Source organism: Camelus dromedarius, chromosome 9 (genome assembly GCF_036321535.1).
Source record: "Camelus dromedarius isolate mCamDro1 chromosome 9, mCamDro1.pat, whole genome shotgun sequence".
In the NCBI taxonomy this organism is placed as follows: Eukaryota; Metazoa; Chordata; class Mammalia; order Artiodactyla; family Camelidae; genus Camelus; species Camelus dromedarius.
Window position 1 is genome coordinate 51,157,697 of NC_087444.1, and position 13,922 is coordinate 51,171,618.

General features: G+C 41.5%; 1 protein-coding gene across 1 annotated transcript in view; it reads right to left on the reverse strand.

The window, feature by feature from the left end:
- Positions 1 to 4,101: 4,101 nt before the first annotated feature.
- The window catches only part of LONP2 (lon peptidase 2, peroxisomal), an 82,603-nt gene continuing 72,782 nt past the window's right edge, over positions 4,102 to 13,922 (reverse strand). The window contains exons 13-15 of the mRNA XM_031458505.2: positions 8,145 to 8,352; positions 7,540 to 7,730; positions 4,102 to 4,523 (exon numbers count right to left, since the gene is read on the reverse strand). Coding sequence (XP_031314365.1) covers positions 4,302 to 4,523; positions 7,540 to 7,730; positions 8,145 to 8,352 — 621 coding nt within the window. The 3' untranslated portion in view covers positions 4,102 to 4,301. The remainder of the gene's footprint in view (positions 4,524 to 7,539; positions 7,731 to 8,144; positions 8,353 to 13,922) is intronic.

The following is a 13,922-nucleotide window of genomic DNA, read 5'->3' on the forward strand; positions in this document are numbered from 1 at the left end:
AACTGGTACTGTAGTCATTTAATGTAGGTTATACAAGAAAGGTACAGATAGACAGAATCTTCTGAAAATCTGTAGACTGAATGCACTGCTAGAACCTTAGTCATCCCCCTTCCCACCTACCTAGCTTGCATGTTACAAAGGATTATTTGGTGGCTTACTGCTTACAATGTTAAGCTAGTTGAATCATCTACCAAAAGAAACAGTTACCTAAAAACAGCATCATTCCCCAAATTACAGTTTAATACTTATCAAGCACCTACCAAAATATAAAGTGTGGGCTGTAGGTTCTTACTGCCTGGGCTTGAATTCTGACCCTCTTCTACTAACTTGGATTTAACCTGGCTCTGCCTAGTTTCTTCCTCTGTGAAAGGTGTATGGTGTCTACCTCATGAGGGAATGAGGATGGCTGAGTGTGCTTCAGTCTTGGTGCTGTATCCTCATTGCCCTGCTGAACCAGACATTTCCCTTAACCTTATGCAGCTCGGAGTTTTCTTTGAAAATAATGTATTTTTTTAGGCCTTTCTAAATTCTGGTATGAAAGAATATTTGGTTTTATAATACAGTCACACTTCGACACGCATGCACTGTCATGTCAAGATAGGATTTAGCCTAAAGGGTCTTAGTTCCTATTGCCTAGAAATGTGCTGATATTTTAGAATTGAACTTGTTAAAAATTTTTAATCTGCTTTTTAAAATTAGATCCAAGAATGTTGAACACATTCTTTAGCTCATTGGTAAGTACAAAGTATACCTAATATGTTCCAAAAAAGTGAATTTTCATAGCAGATAAAGCTTTTCCTAGATTAAAAAAAAAAAAACGAAAAACTTGATACAGCTGTTTTAAAACACTTCCATGGCCATTCACTGTATTTCCCTATTGTGTCTTTTCAGGTCCTTTATATTAATTTCCTTCCTGTTTTGGTGCTTGAAAGTTTTTTTTTTTTTAGTAACAGCATAATTTTCATGGCAGTATCCATTAAATGTTAGTAAAACAAAAAAGCATAGCATTGGATATAAATCATCAAATTGGCTGACTGCTTCTACAGTCTTCATTTTTTAAGCTGCTGGGTAAAATTTCATGGAGATGGGCCCTTAAATACATCTCATTTTTGCCAAAATAATGTGTTTGATCATGTTACAGTTCATTAAAGAACAAACATTCATGATGTTTGCATCTAATAGCCCCATACAAAATAAACTTTGGATTTGAAAGGAGAATTGGCAAAATTAACATTCTTTGCAGTTTAGTGTCAAGTCCCTTAATTATAGGAAGGTTTTCCTCATTTTAGTGGTTGTTAAAGGAAAATACGAAATAAGTCCTCTGCCCTCAGCAGTTGATTACCTCACAACCTGCTTGACTTTGGTAAGGTTTAAATGTGGACCAGTCACCTAGTACAGGGGCCACGGTGGTAGACATCAGTAGTCACTGTGCTCAGATGACAGGAATCAGACTCCTGCATTTCCAGCAGCCACTACAACTCAGATGGCACTGGAGATGGACGTGACTTTGCATCCCCACACTTCTGATGAAGAGGATCTGTGCTGTGACCAGAATGCAAATCTTGACTGATGTCAAGGGAAGAAAAGCAAAGAAGGAAATCTGTTTCACTCAGCACATACACTTTTTTTTTTTTTTTTAACCTCCCTCCCCTTATTTTAAAAAAAATTCAGGTATGTTTAGTATCCTTTAAAACCTCTCATGTAGTCAGGGGATCTAAACTATGGTCGCAGATTTATAAACTGATGTTAAACAGGATCAGTCACTTTGATGGCATCTTCCACTGTATCTGCATAGAGGAAATCAGAAGCACTAAAGATCTGTGTCTCTGACATGGTTTGCAGTAAGGTTCAAACAGAAGGGGCAGAGCCAAGTGAAAAACGTGTCCCCCCCCACTAGTACAGAATTTGTTGATTACCAAGAAAGCTTTATATAGTTGTAATACTTGAAGAGTCTTAAAAGCCCATACACAAAAGCATGGAGAGCACCGTTTAGATACACAGATTCCAGGCCCTCACCTCCAGGCCTGCTGAACTGGAATTTGACTTCAGCAGCAGTTCTCAAAAACCCCAGCTGACTGCGATATAGATAGGGGTCTTTGGGAAACACTTCTACAAACAGTCTAGAAGAGGATAATCAGCATTGTTAGTCATTAGGGAATGCGAAGCAGAACAACAAGATGCTTCTTCACACCTTCAGGGTGGCCATTATCAAGAATGAAAAGTGCTGGCATGGACTTGGGGAAATTGGAACCTCTGCGTATTCCTAGTGGGAAGCCAGGGTGGTTCTGCAGGTGTATTTCCAAAAGAATGAAAAACAGACGAAGAGATAGCTGTAGCCTAGTGGTAGAAACAACAGATGAATGAGTGTGGCATGTGCAAACAGTGGAATATTATTCAGTCTTGAAGAAATTCTGATACATGCTGCAGCAGGGATAAACCTCCACATGCTAAGTGAAATGTGCCAGATGTAAAAGGACAGCTACACAATGATTCCACTTACATAAGGTACTTAGAATAGGCAGATTTATAGAGACAAAATAGTGTAACGGGTCTAGGGGATGGAGGAATGGGGAGTCACTGCTGAGTGGACACAGTTTCAGTAAGATGATGACAAAGTTTTGGTTATGGCTAGTGGTAATAGTTGTACAACACTGAGTGTAATTAACATCCCTGAATTGCAAACTTGCAAGTTAAAATGGTAAATTATCTTGCACAGTATAAAAACAAGTGAATAAAAGCTTAGACTTAAAAAACCAAAAACAATGCTAGAGAAATGGTCATACTGTTAAAACTCTGCACACGTCCAGGCTCCTTTAGTAAGGACAGGTGTGCTCATAGCTAGAGGGCACAGAATATGCCCTACTGCTTACAGACCGGTACAGAGCTGCATGCTCAGGACTCTCGAAGAATACAGGTAACTCCCACTTTTTAAAGTGTGATGCATTGCCTCTGCTGGGTGGAACAAGGCAGAGCAATGTGGGTATCAATTAGCTCCCTCTGGTTGCTGAGAACAAATTAACATCATAGCTTCTTTTCCTCCCTTGTAAGATGATGGAACAGAAATAAAATCACAGTAGTGATAAGAGAGTGAAAGGCTGTCTAACTTCTCAGTGTTCGCTCACTCTCCCCAGATCTGGACTTGTCCTCCCAGAACGCATTCAGATTTTTACTAGCAAGCGTGAGCTCAGTATTTGGGTAACCTGTAGACCCCATTCTTATGCAGGAAATTCCAAAGTTTCTTTATGTATCTGTCCTTGTATTTTGTAGTATAGGATTCCATTACCGGTGGGAATAATGATTAGTCATTGCTCAATGTTATTTTATGCTGCATTCTAACTTTATCTTCATAGTAACACTGATGAGTACTACTATTTACATTTTAAAGGTAAGGAAAACTAAGATACAGAAAGTTTAAATGCCAGTAAGTAGAGAAGCCTAACTTCGTAGTTATCCATACCATGGACTGAGTCGCAGGAGAAGAGAGGCTTGGAAAGTCTACCAGAACTGGGACTGGCGCAGGCAAACAAGGAACAGAAAAGGAGGGGGCAGTAGTCAGGCTAGGGACCATCCCAGGATGACGGCCGCTTCCCTCTGGAGACTGGACTTTTTCCTAAGATGACAGGCATTTAGGTTTTGCCAGTGTGTTTCTGTAATGTGTGCCCTCTGCCTGATAAAAATGACCAATGTTTACAGGGCGACTTCCCTCAGCATAAGAAGGGACCTATATTGGGATGTGTAGGCCTCAACATAGAGTTTGCATCACCTGAATACTTTATTTTCCACAAAGACTGTTAATTGGCTATATTGTCACCTTTGCCCAGTTTCCCTTCTAAGTGATTGTTTTCAGGGTCCAATGAAGTCTACAGGTGAATCTGTTAAGGTAATGGTCTAGACCAGTGGTTCTTGACCTTGAATACTGACTGGGTGGCTTAGTGAAAGATTTATGGGTACTACCCCTCGAGTTTGATTCAGAAGGTCTGCTGACAGGCTTTGAGAATTTACATTTCTCACAAGTTCTCAGGTGTTTCTGTTCTGGGACCACATGAGAACCACTGTTCCAGACCTTTCCAGGGACAGTAATGCACCCACTAAAGGTAAGAATTCAATTCCGATTTTATCCATTTATTAAATTAACATTTCTGTAATAAACACTAGCCATCCCTTGAGTGAGGTGTGTTATTGCTGTGATTATGTTCACAAATCAGGCACATTTTGCTCACCCCTACTGGTGTGAATAAAATCATCCTGTCAGTACCTTCTTGGCACTTTAAAACTTAAAATTCTGAAAAGTTGATTTGGGCCTACAGTTTGCTATTTAAGAGACCGGGCCTGGTCTTGACAGTAAAACCGCCATCAAAAGCTGCATTAAGAACTTCATCCAGGCAGCTTGCTGTGACAAAGCTTAAATCCTGCCGGACATTGCCTGGGATTTCTTCAAGGTCTTTTTCATTCCTCTGAGGGATAATGACACGCTTCAGTCCTGCTCTGTGTGCTGCCAGCACTTTGTCCTTAATTCCACCCACCTGTATGGAGAGAAGAATGCGATTAAAGTTTATGGTCATCCTCAGGCTGTGGAAGAAACCCTGACCCACCTTTCTTTCACAGCTATTTTAAAACATCCAAATCGTCTTCCTTTTTAACAGCATGAGCCAGGAAATCCACTAAAAACATTAATGGTAAGTTCTTTACATTTCAATTAGTATATTAAGTCCTTTTAATGGGAGAAACTAAATTAGATAGGAATAAGCACCTCTTTTGTCTATTATCCCTTATATATTGTCAAGGTTAACATTTATGTTCCTGTCTACTCATAACACTCTTGTTTGTGGATTGACTCTGAAAAAGCATTACATTGTTTGGACCATAAATACCACTCCTACACAGCTTAGCTGCATGCCAGGGTTATTTCCTTCTGTATAGGGTTAAAGCCATGATGACCTCTGTGCCACCTGATGAAGAAAACATATTCCCAGGTGATCCAGGCTCTCATGGTGGTTTTAAAATACGTCCAGAATGGATGGTCCCTTCAAAAGGTGGAGTCTAATTCCCTTCCCTTGAATGTGTGCCAGGCTTAGCAATTCACTTATAAGAAAAAGTGTGGAAAGTGATGCTCTATGACTTCCAACATTAAGTCATTAAAAAGTAAGAGTTTCTGCCTGGATCTCTCTTGAATCTCTTGCCCTGGAGGTCACCAGCTGCCATGTCTGAGGTCACCCAAACAGCCCTATGGAGAAGCCCTAAGGTGAGAAACTGGGGCCTCCTGCCAACCAGCACCAATTTGCAGTTATGAGAGTGAACCATGATGGAAGCAGATCCCGCCGCCCCAGCCCACCTTCAGATGACTGCAACCTGGCAGATATTCTGACTGTATGGTAAGAGACCCTGAGCCAGAAGGGCCCAACTAAGCCTCTCCTGAATTCCTGACCCACAGAAACTGAGAATAAAAAAATACTGCTTTGGGGTGGTGTGTATGCAGCAACGGATAACGAAGGAGCACGCCACCTAGAACGTGCGATTCCTGGAGACGCCTTCTCGGGAGTGCTCCCGCACTGCTGCCCCGACACTGGCTGTTCTGCAGGCCCTCCTGTGCAGCGGTCATCCTGCCCCCTGTCACTCTCTTTCCAGGCCTTTTCTTTATGAAGTTGAATTACACTTCCAAGATACCTTCTTCAGAAAGTATAAGATAAACCAATTCCGAGCATGTATAAAAATGTCTATGTCTATGCACACTGATTGTCCGTGCATACAAGATTTGATTTAAAATCATTTCCCCTCAGTTTTGAAGGCACCGTACATCCAGTGTCCCTGATGAGAATGCTCTTTCCTGGGTGATCTGAAGAGTCAGGAGGATGAAATCCTTCTTCCTAGTTGGTGCAGCTCCTTTCAACCCGAAGATAACCTTCAGTTCTAGGAAACGCTCCATTATTTCTTTGACATTTTGCTTTACTCCATTTTCTCTGTTTAGTTAGATGCTGGGTCTGTGATATTGCTTTTTTCTATTATTTTTTTCTAAATGGTTCTTTGACCAATTCTTAAAACCACAGTTTTAAATCTAAGAGCTTTGTCCTATCCTCTGTTCTTGAGTTATGTGTTCTCTAGCCTTAGCAGGTCTTTCTTTTAAATGCTGCTGCTTTTCTCTGCGTCTCAGATGGTAGTTTCAACTGCAGGCTTACTCAGAGCTGCTGGGACTCTCCACGGGGGTGGGGAAGCCGCTGCCTGGGTGTGATCTGCTCTGAGAGCAAGGGACCACGTGGAAGAGCCATTTGTTCTGTGGACATTTCAACCAATCCCCTGGTGTCTGTTTCCCACCTCCTTCCTGTTCTCCTGGTCTGTACCTTCTGGCTCTGAGCCAGTGCTTCTCACCAGGTTCCTGCTAGGAACACTGTCTCTCCTTCCAGTTCTGTTTCAGCAGCCAGGACACTTCCATCTTCTAGAAGTTGGCTGAACTATCAGCTGATGGCTCCTCACTCACTCATGACTGTTGGAATTTAGTCCCTTTATTCCTTGCTTAGCCCACCATTTTGAACTGGGAAACTGAAGAGTTTATGGTCAGTAAAGCACCTGTTCATCTCCCTTCAGTAGCACAGCTAGTGTTAACCACTGCTGTCTCCTGAGATGCAACGGTTCCTGGGTCAGGTGAAGAAAAGAGATCAGCATTCCTTTTGAGTGCAGATACATAGTTATATCGTAATAAATAAGCTTAGAATATGACTTCCTGGTTGAATTGAACTTAAAAACTTTGGGAACTGAGAGCTAAATTGTTAGTGATCTTAACTGGTGATTCTATGATCTACTTTCACCATTACCTCAGAAAATAAAGGCATTTTCAGAATAAAAAACATTCCTTCTTTTTTTTCCCCTCATTTCGGTGTGAGCCTGCCAAAACTTAATTGCAGACAGGTGCTGCTAACTAGTGACTTAAACCTCTAAATGATCTCTCAAGTTCTGTGCATTTTTCAGTGTATCATAAGTAATTACGATACGGACTGGAGCCCCAAAGCCCCGTATGTACAGAACTTTTTCAAAATTTAGCAATTAGGCATGGTTAGTCTTTACTACAATTTCTCTTTTATACCACTTCTTTTCCATAGATTTATCAACTACAGTAATCGAAGTGATCTACAGGGGGACAGGAGGTCTCACAGGAACTTCAAAAGGTGAGAATTGGGCTTAAAGTTTTAAAACAGCTATTTTACACATAGGCAATCTATACACTTAACAATTTGTTAACTAGGACAAAACCTCAAATCTTCTTCACCTGAACAGCAGATACTTCTGATGCCCAGGCTGGTATTTTTTCCCTCAGCAAGTCTTCTTTCTTAGTAGAAGGGAAGACATGGGGAAATTTGTCTGTTTTCCCTTTATTTGATCAAAATTTAAAAAGCTGAATTACAGGTGTAAAAATTCAATCTGTGTTTAAAACTAAGACATTCATAGGAAGAAGGCAAAACACTATTAATTTAAATTTTAAAATACTATTAATAACCTTTTTTAATTTAAAATTTTAAAAACCATATAAATAGGTTTCTTTATACTTACTGGAAGAACAAGACCTCGCAGTGTGATTTCACCAGTCATGGCTACATCCGAACGCACCAGCCGCCCACTAAAAAGTGAGGCGAGACAGGTTGCTATGGTAACTCCTGCAGATGGTCCGTCTTTTGTGACAGCTCCAGCTGGGAAGTGCAGATGGATGTCTGTGTTCTCAAGAAGATCAAAACTTCCAGAAGCTTTAAAAAAGGGAGGAAAAAAAAGGATTTTAATGTAGAAAAATTAAACCTGTTTCTTTTTCTCCTAAAAAAGAATATCAGATAAAAACGAATGTTTAGGGTAAATAAACCCTTCAGAATATTAATGGGCAGTACAAGTAAAGTGGGGGTCTGGAAGAACAATTTCATTCTATTCCGAGGGGAATGAGAAACAAAACAAACCCTTGGAACCGGTTTCCAGCTCAGGTTCTAGTCAGACAGTCCTCAAGCGGGAACTGGACTCTCCATGGGAGTTCAAAAGCAAAGGTCTGTGATTTAAGGCGTTTCCGGCAATTTACAGCTCCTCTCACTCTCTGTCACGGAACTATGGGGTGCCTCCGTGGTCACAACCACGGCTCTTGTCGGCACGCCCCGCCCCGGGGCGCGGTCACTCACCGGTGGTCAGGTGGTACTTCTTGGCGTTGCTACGGAGCCAGCTGATGGCGAGGTGGGCAGACTCCTTCATGACGTTCCCCAGCTGGCCGGTCAGGGTCAGCTGGCCCTCGCCATCCATTCGGCTCGCTTCCACGAACATGATTTCCCCACCCAAGGGAGTCCAAGCCAAGCCGATTGCCACTCCTGGTTGACTCAGACGCTCAGACACCTTGAGAGAAAGGAGGACAATGATCTGTGAGGTCAACGCAGCCAGATTGTCTGCAGGCTGACCCAGTCACAAGGCTGTTCGCTTCCGTGAAGGGCTGAAGTTCAAGCTGCATCTCAAAGTATTTACTGCTGCACAGGATCTGGAGTCACGTAGGGCTTTCTGCCAGAAGATAAACTAAACTTCCTCTTTGGCATTTACCAGAAACAATTTTCCCTCAAAATACATGTCAATAACTGATTCTCAGCCACCACATCTAGTTACACACACCTTACTTTTCAAGGAACAGAAGGAATTGTTTTATCTAAATATTTTCATTATTTATAAATAGTCTAGAGCCGAATTTCATTTTAGGTAATCATGAATTTGTTTCAGAAAGCAGAAACCCTCTTTTTAATATTCCTTTGAGAAGTGTTAGCTCCAGAGGCCAAGTACGAAGGTGTATATTAAAATTGCTAGATTTTACTTCTCCACCACTTAGCTTTACTTTCTCTTTATTGCTGCAGACACTATAAAATGCTACTTCATGACATCCCAGATCCTTTCCATGCACCCGGAGGCCCACTGTGCTGCCTAACTGCCATTTTACACTGAACATGTCACTCACAGGAGCTTACGAGCCAAACAGGTTAACACATCCAAGTTATGAAAACATATAAAAAGTAACAGTTGAAAAGCAGTCATGTTAAGTTTTATTGCACACTTTGAGCCTCCAAATTTTTTACCCTATAGAAGTTACCCATGTCAAAGGAACTGGGCACAATGTGTCAACCCAGCACTAACTGAAACATGAGATTTTTCCACCGAGAGGTAACTTCCTCTGAGTTTCCCTGAGTTTCTGGTTGGAGGGCTGGGTGGCTGATTATTATTCCTTTCCCAAGGGGCTCATGTGCTGAAAATCCTGATTTTAAATGGATGTGTGGCATCCACTGAATCTACTGGGCACTTAATTTTAGTAGTAAACATAAAAGCCTGTTTTTCAAGTTGGTTTTGTATTTACTACGAGAAGCTGGAGATTTGGAAGGCCAGGTTGCAGCGCCAGCTGAGCTGAGACCGTGCACCACGGATTTCACCTCCCCTCAGCTTTGGCATTTGCCCTGTTCTGTATCTACTTGAGAAAGATGCACAAGATCAATATGCAAATGATCAACTATGGAAGGAAAACACAGAAACAACTATTTATAAAGGCATCACAAGGCTTGTTCTTGCTAATACAAAATCAGTTCTCTATACCTTAATGACATCTAATTTGGGCAGGAACCTGCCAGGGGTTCCTGTTTTTCCTGCGTGGCTCTTTTCTAGGGCTGACTGAACCAGTCCTGAAGAATCAGCCTCAGTATACTGAAGCATGTGCTAATTTAACAGAAAAAGCCATATGGCACAACTTTGTTAGCTATAGTGAGAACAATCCCTTTTTAAAGCTAAATCTTCAAAGCTCATTTTTTCAGAATAATACCAAAAATGTCCCCCAAAAATCAGGAGTAAGACTCATATTGACTGCCACGTTGCTTCAAGAAACCGAGCTTGTTTCTGACACACTCCATCTGCCAGAGTCTTGGTGCTCTGGGCAGAAGTGATTGGTACACTCAGCTGAAAGGATGGGGGTAGATAAGTCCGAATGGCCAAACCCAAAACATCCAGGCTCACAATCACTCTATTCTAACTTGATGGCAAGTGTTCTAACATTAACCTTAAGATGGAACCAACGACACTTCCATGTAGCGTGCGCGCGCGCGCACACACACACACACACACACACACACACACACGGCGGAACTGAAGGGCAGGAGTTACCGTCACACCCAGAACCTCGTGGTCAGGCTAAGAGCAGTTACCTAAAACTTAGTAAAGAACCTTCATTCACTTGGTCATATTCTTCAAAGACACGTGTTCTGAAACTAACAATTCTGTAACAATCAAGCATCCAGTTTCTATGTATTTTTCCCTCAGAAACAACGAGAGTGCAAGTAAATATGAACTTAAAAGATAGGATATGTGTTCTTTCTTGCTCTTGAAGGCAGAAAGTGTCCCAGCCATCTTAAACCCTTTATAGGGAACAATTTGTATTTTACAGTATTCTCTAACAAGTGATTCAACACAATTATTTCGAAACTATGTTTATCTAACAGTGCTTTACTAGTTTCTAATTCCATTACTGGTTTGTGGAACCATCAGTTATATTAGCCGAGACAGACCGAGGCGTGGCACTTAGGTTTTTCCCTGTAGATGTCAAAGTGGAACGTGGGTATCTCAAGCTCATTTCTGTCACTCAGTTTCCTTTGAAACTCATAAATCCCTATGCTTCAGTTTCCTTTATCTGTTAAGTGAATCTTGTTCAAAGAAAAATGGTCAGTTTCTTCTGTAATAATTCTATCGATCATGTATATATGCAGATTGAGGAAGTGTTTAAAATATTTAATGAAAAACCTAATCATAACAGAGTATGTCTTTTAAAGTATGGTTGCATTCTTAACACTTCAGTGATAGCGGTGTTTAAGAAGCATGTGAGTAATCACTGCCAATTTCACACTGTTCTTTCCTCTTGATTAACTTAAAACAGTGAAATTTGACTGAAACAGTAAATACGTACAACTTGTGACCCTTCCAAGCCTAGACCAACACATACAGTTTTATTACCTTGTTATTCACTATTGCAGCCAATCAGAGGGGTTAAGAGTTTTACACTCGTTCGTCAGTGCCTGCCCCATCACGGATCATAGGAATATCAAGTGAATCCCTCAGGGAAGTGAAGGACTACTTACCTACATCAGAGGAAGGGGCCATTTATACCCCCGCACAGAGAGTGTGACAACAGAGGATGTACTGAGTGCTTGTATCTACAGAGAGCCCTGGAGAAGCAGGGTCATGTCTGGGGAGCTGGGACAGGTGTTAGAGGAGGGACTGAGCAGTCTTAGAGTATGACTAGGGGTCTGCTGGGCAGAAAAAGGCCAGAAAGCCATCGGAGCAGAGAGGCCAGTATGTGCCAAGGACTAGACACACGAATCATGCTGTGGGCCTTCTCCCCAGGGACAAGCCCGGTGCCGCGGGACACACAAACCGGATGTGGGGCGCGGGGGCGGCTGGCTCTGCAGTGCCGTACACACTGCACGCCGGCCTCCTTCACAGCTCACACAGCGCTTCTTATGCTCCTGCCAGGGTTCTCACCACAGCAGCTCTCCATCTGCCAACTTCTTTAAAGTCTTTGTACTAATAAGATCCTAAGCCTTGACTTCATGAATGTTTGCTTTTTCCAGCTGTAAATTTGTTTCAGCAGCTTCTCCCCTGGCGAGGTGCTGGGGTCTGGCTGGACACCGGCACTGCTGATGGCCAGCTGTCCCAGAACCTCCAGAGGGGCCTTTCCCAGGCCCAGCTGCCGGGTGACGGACAGGACGGGGGCCAGGCTACGTGCAGCCTCAGTGCTGTCTTAACAGGGCGTAGGGCCCAGACCAAGCGAACGGAGTGGAACGGAGAAGGAATTCACTACCGGTAACGACTCTTCAGGGCATTCCGTTAGTGCTGAGACACTTCACCCACTTCTAGCATCTGATTCTGTCTGTCTGCAAGGTAAGCACACTGATGGAATCTCTTGGAATTCACCTTTGGATGCATTCCATTCAGGAAGCTTTTAAAAATCTGCACGTCTAGGGTGGGGAGGGTATAGCCTTGTGGTAGAGTGTGTGCCTAGCATGCACATGGTCCTGGGATCAATCTCCACCCAGCACCCCGACTAAATAAATAAATAATTAATTACCCCGCCCCAAAAAACTTTTAAAAAGAAAAAAAATCTGCACATCTGTTGTCTTCTTCCCTTTATTAATGTTCTTTTGAGGGCAGTGACCTTTGGAATAAGGACTTTTCATACACCACAGCAGCTTTCCTACAATCTATGAATGGAGTCAGGAATACTCGGATGACACATTCTTAGGATTAGCAGACTGGACAGAACAGACACTCATAGCCTGGATGGCTGGTTTTCTGAGGCTGAAAATTAAATTTATCCTGGAAAGACTAGAGCTTACATGTTCTTCTGACTGTGTCCCCACATTTTCAATCTGTGAGTTGAAGACTGTTCCCTCCTGACATATACAGGAACTCCTTATGTTGGCTTTTTTGGGGGAGTCAGCTGCAGGATTTTATGATATTTATATAGTATACTTAATAGGTATATACATCTAATATGAAGATGTATATGTATCTAATAACGTGGAGGCTTCTCCTGGCTTTGACAGGATGGAAATGAAAATTATAAGATTCTCATCTCCCCAAAAGATGTCATGTAATCAATAAAAATTATTGCTAAACTTTCGCTAAAAGCTTCTGCACAGCAAAGGAAACCATAAACCAAATGAAAAGACAACCTGCAGACTGGGAGAAAATATTTGCAAATGATGCGACTGGCAAGGAGTTAATTTCCAAAATATAAGCTCAATTAAAAAAAAAAAACCCAATCAAAAAGTGGGCCGAAGATCTCAACAGACAATTCTCCAAAGAAGACACACAGACGGCCAACAGGCACACAAAAAGATGCTCAACATCACAAATTATTAGAGAAATGCCAATCAAAACTATAATGAGGTATCCCTCATGCCAGTCAGAATGGCCACCATCAAAAAAAGTCTACAAATAATAAATAAAAAGACGGTATGGAGAAAAAGGAATCCTCCTACTCTGTCGGTGAGCGTGTAAATTGGTGCAGCCACTATGGAGAACAATATTGAGGTGCCTTAGAAAACTAAAAATAGAACTACCATATGATCCAGCAATACCACTCCTGGGCATATATCTGGAAAAAAAACGAAAACTCTACTTCGAAACGATAATGTACCCCGATGTTCAAAGCAACAGTATTTACAATAGCCAAGACATGGAAACAACCTCTATGTCTACAGATAGATAAATGGATAAAGAAGATGTGGGGTATATATACAATGGAATATTACTCAGCCATGAAAAAGAATGAAATGATGCCATTTGTAACAACATGGACCCGGAGATTATCATATGAAGTTAAGTAAGTCAGAGAAAGACAAATATATGATACCACTTATTTGTGGAATCTAAAAAGATGATACAAATGAACTTATTTATGAAACAGGAACAGACTCATAGATATAGGAAACAAACTTATGGTTACCAAAGGGTAAAGAGGGGAGAGATAAATTAGGAGTATGGGATTAGCATATATAAAATAGATAACCAACAAGGGCCTACTGTATAGCACAGGGAACTACATTCAACATCTTACAATAACCTGCAATGGAAAAGACTCTGAAAAATAATACTTTTATATATATATATATAACTGAATCACTTTTCTGTATACCTGAAACACTGTAAATCAACCATACATCAATTAACAAAAAAGGAAAAAATAGAAAACAAATAAATGGGTTGGACTCTAAATAAGTAAATAGATAAGCAAATAAAATTTAAAAACTAAAAGTAACTGCAAACAAGTTTACCATTATTAATGGCAATCTTGTAACTGACCAAAGATTCAATAGCTGTGCGCTTCCCTAAATCCTACAGCCCCCGACCTGGGGGTGCCGCTGGGGACATGTCCTGACACCCCA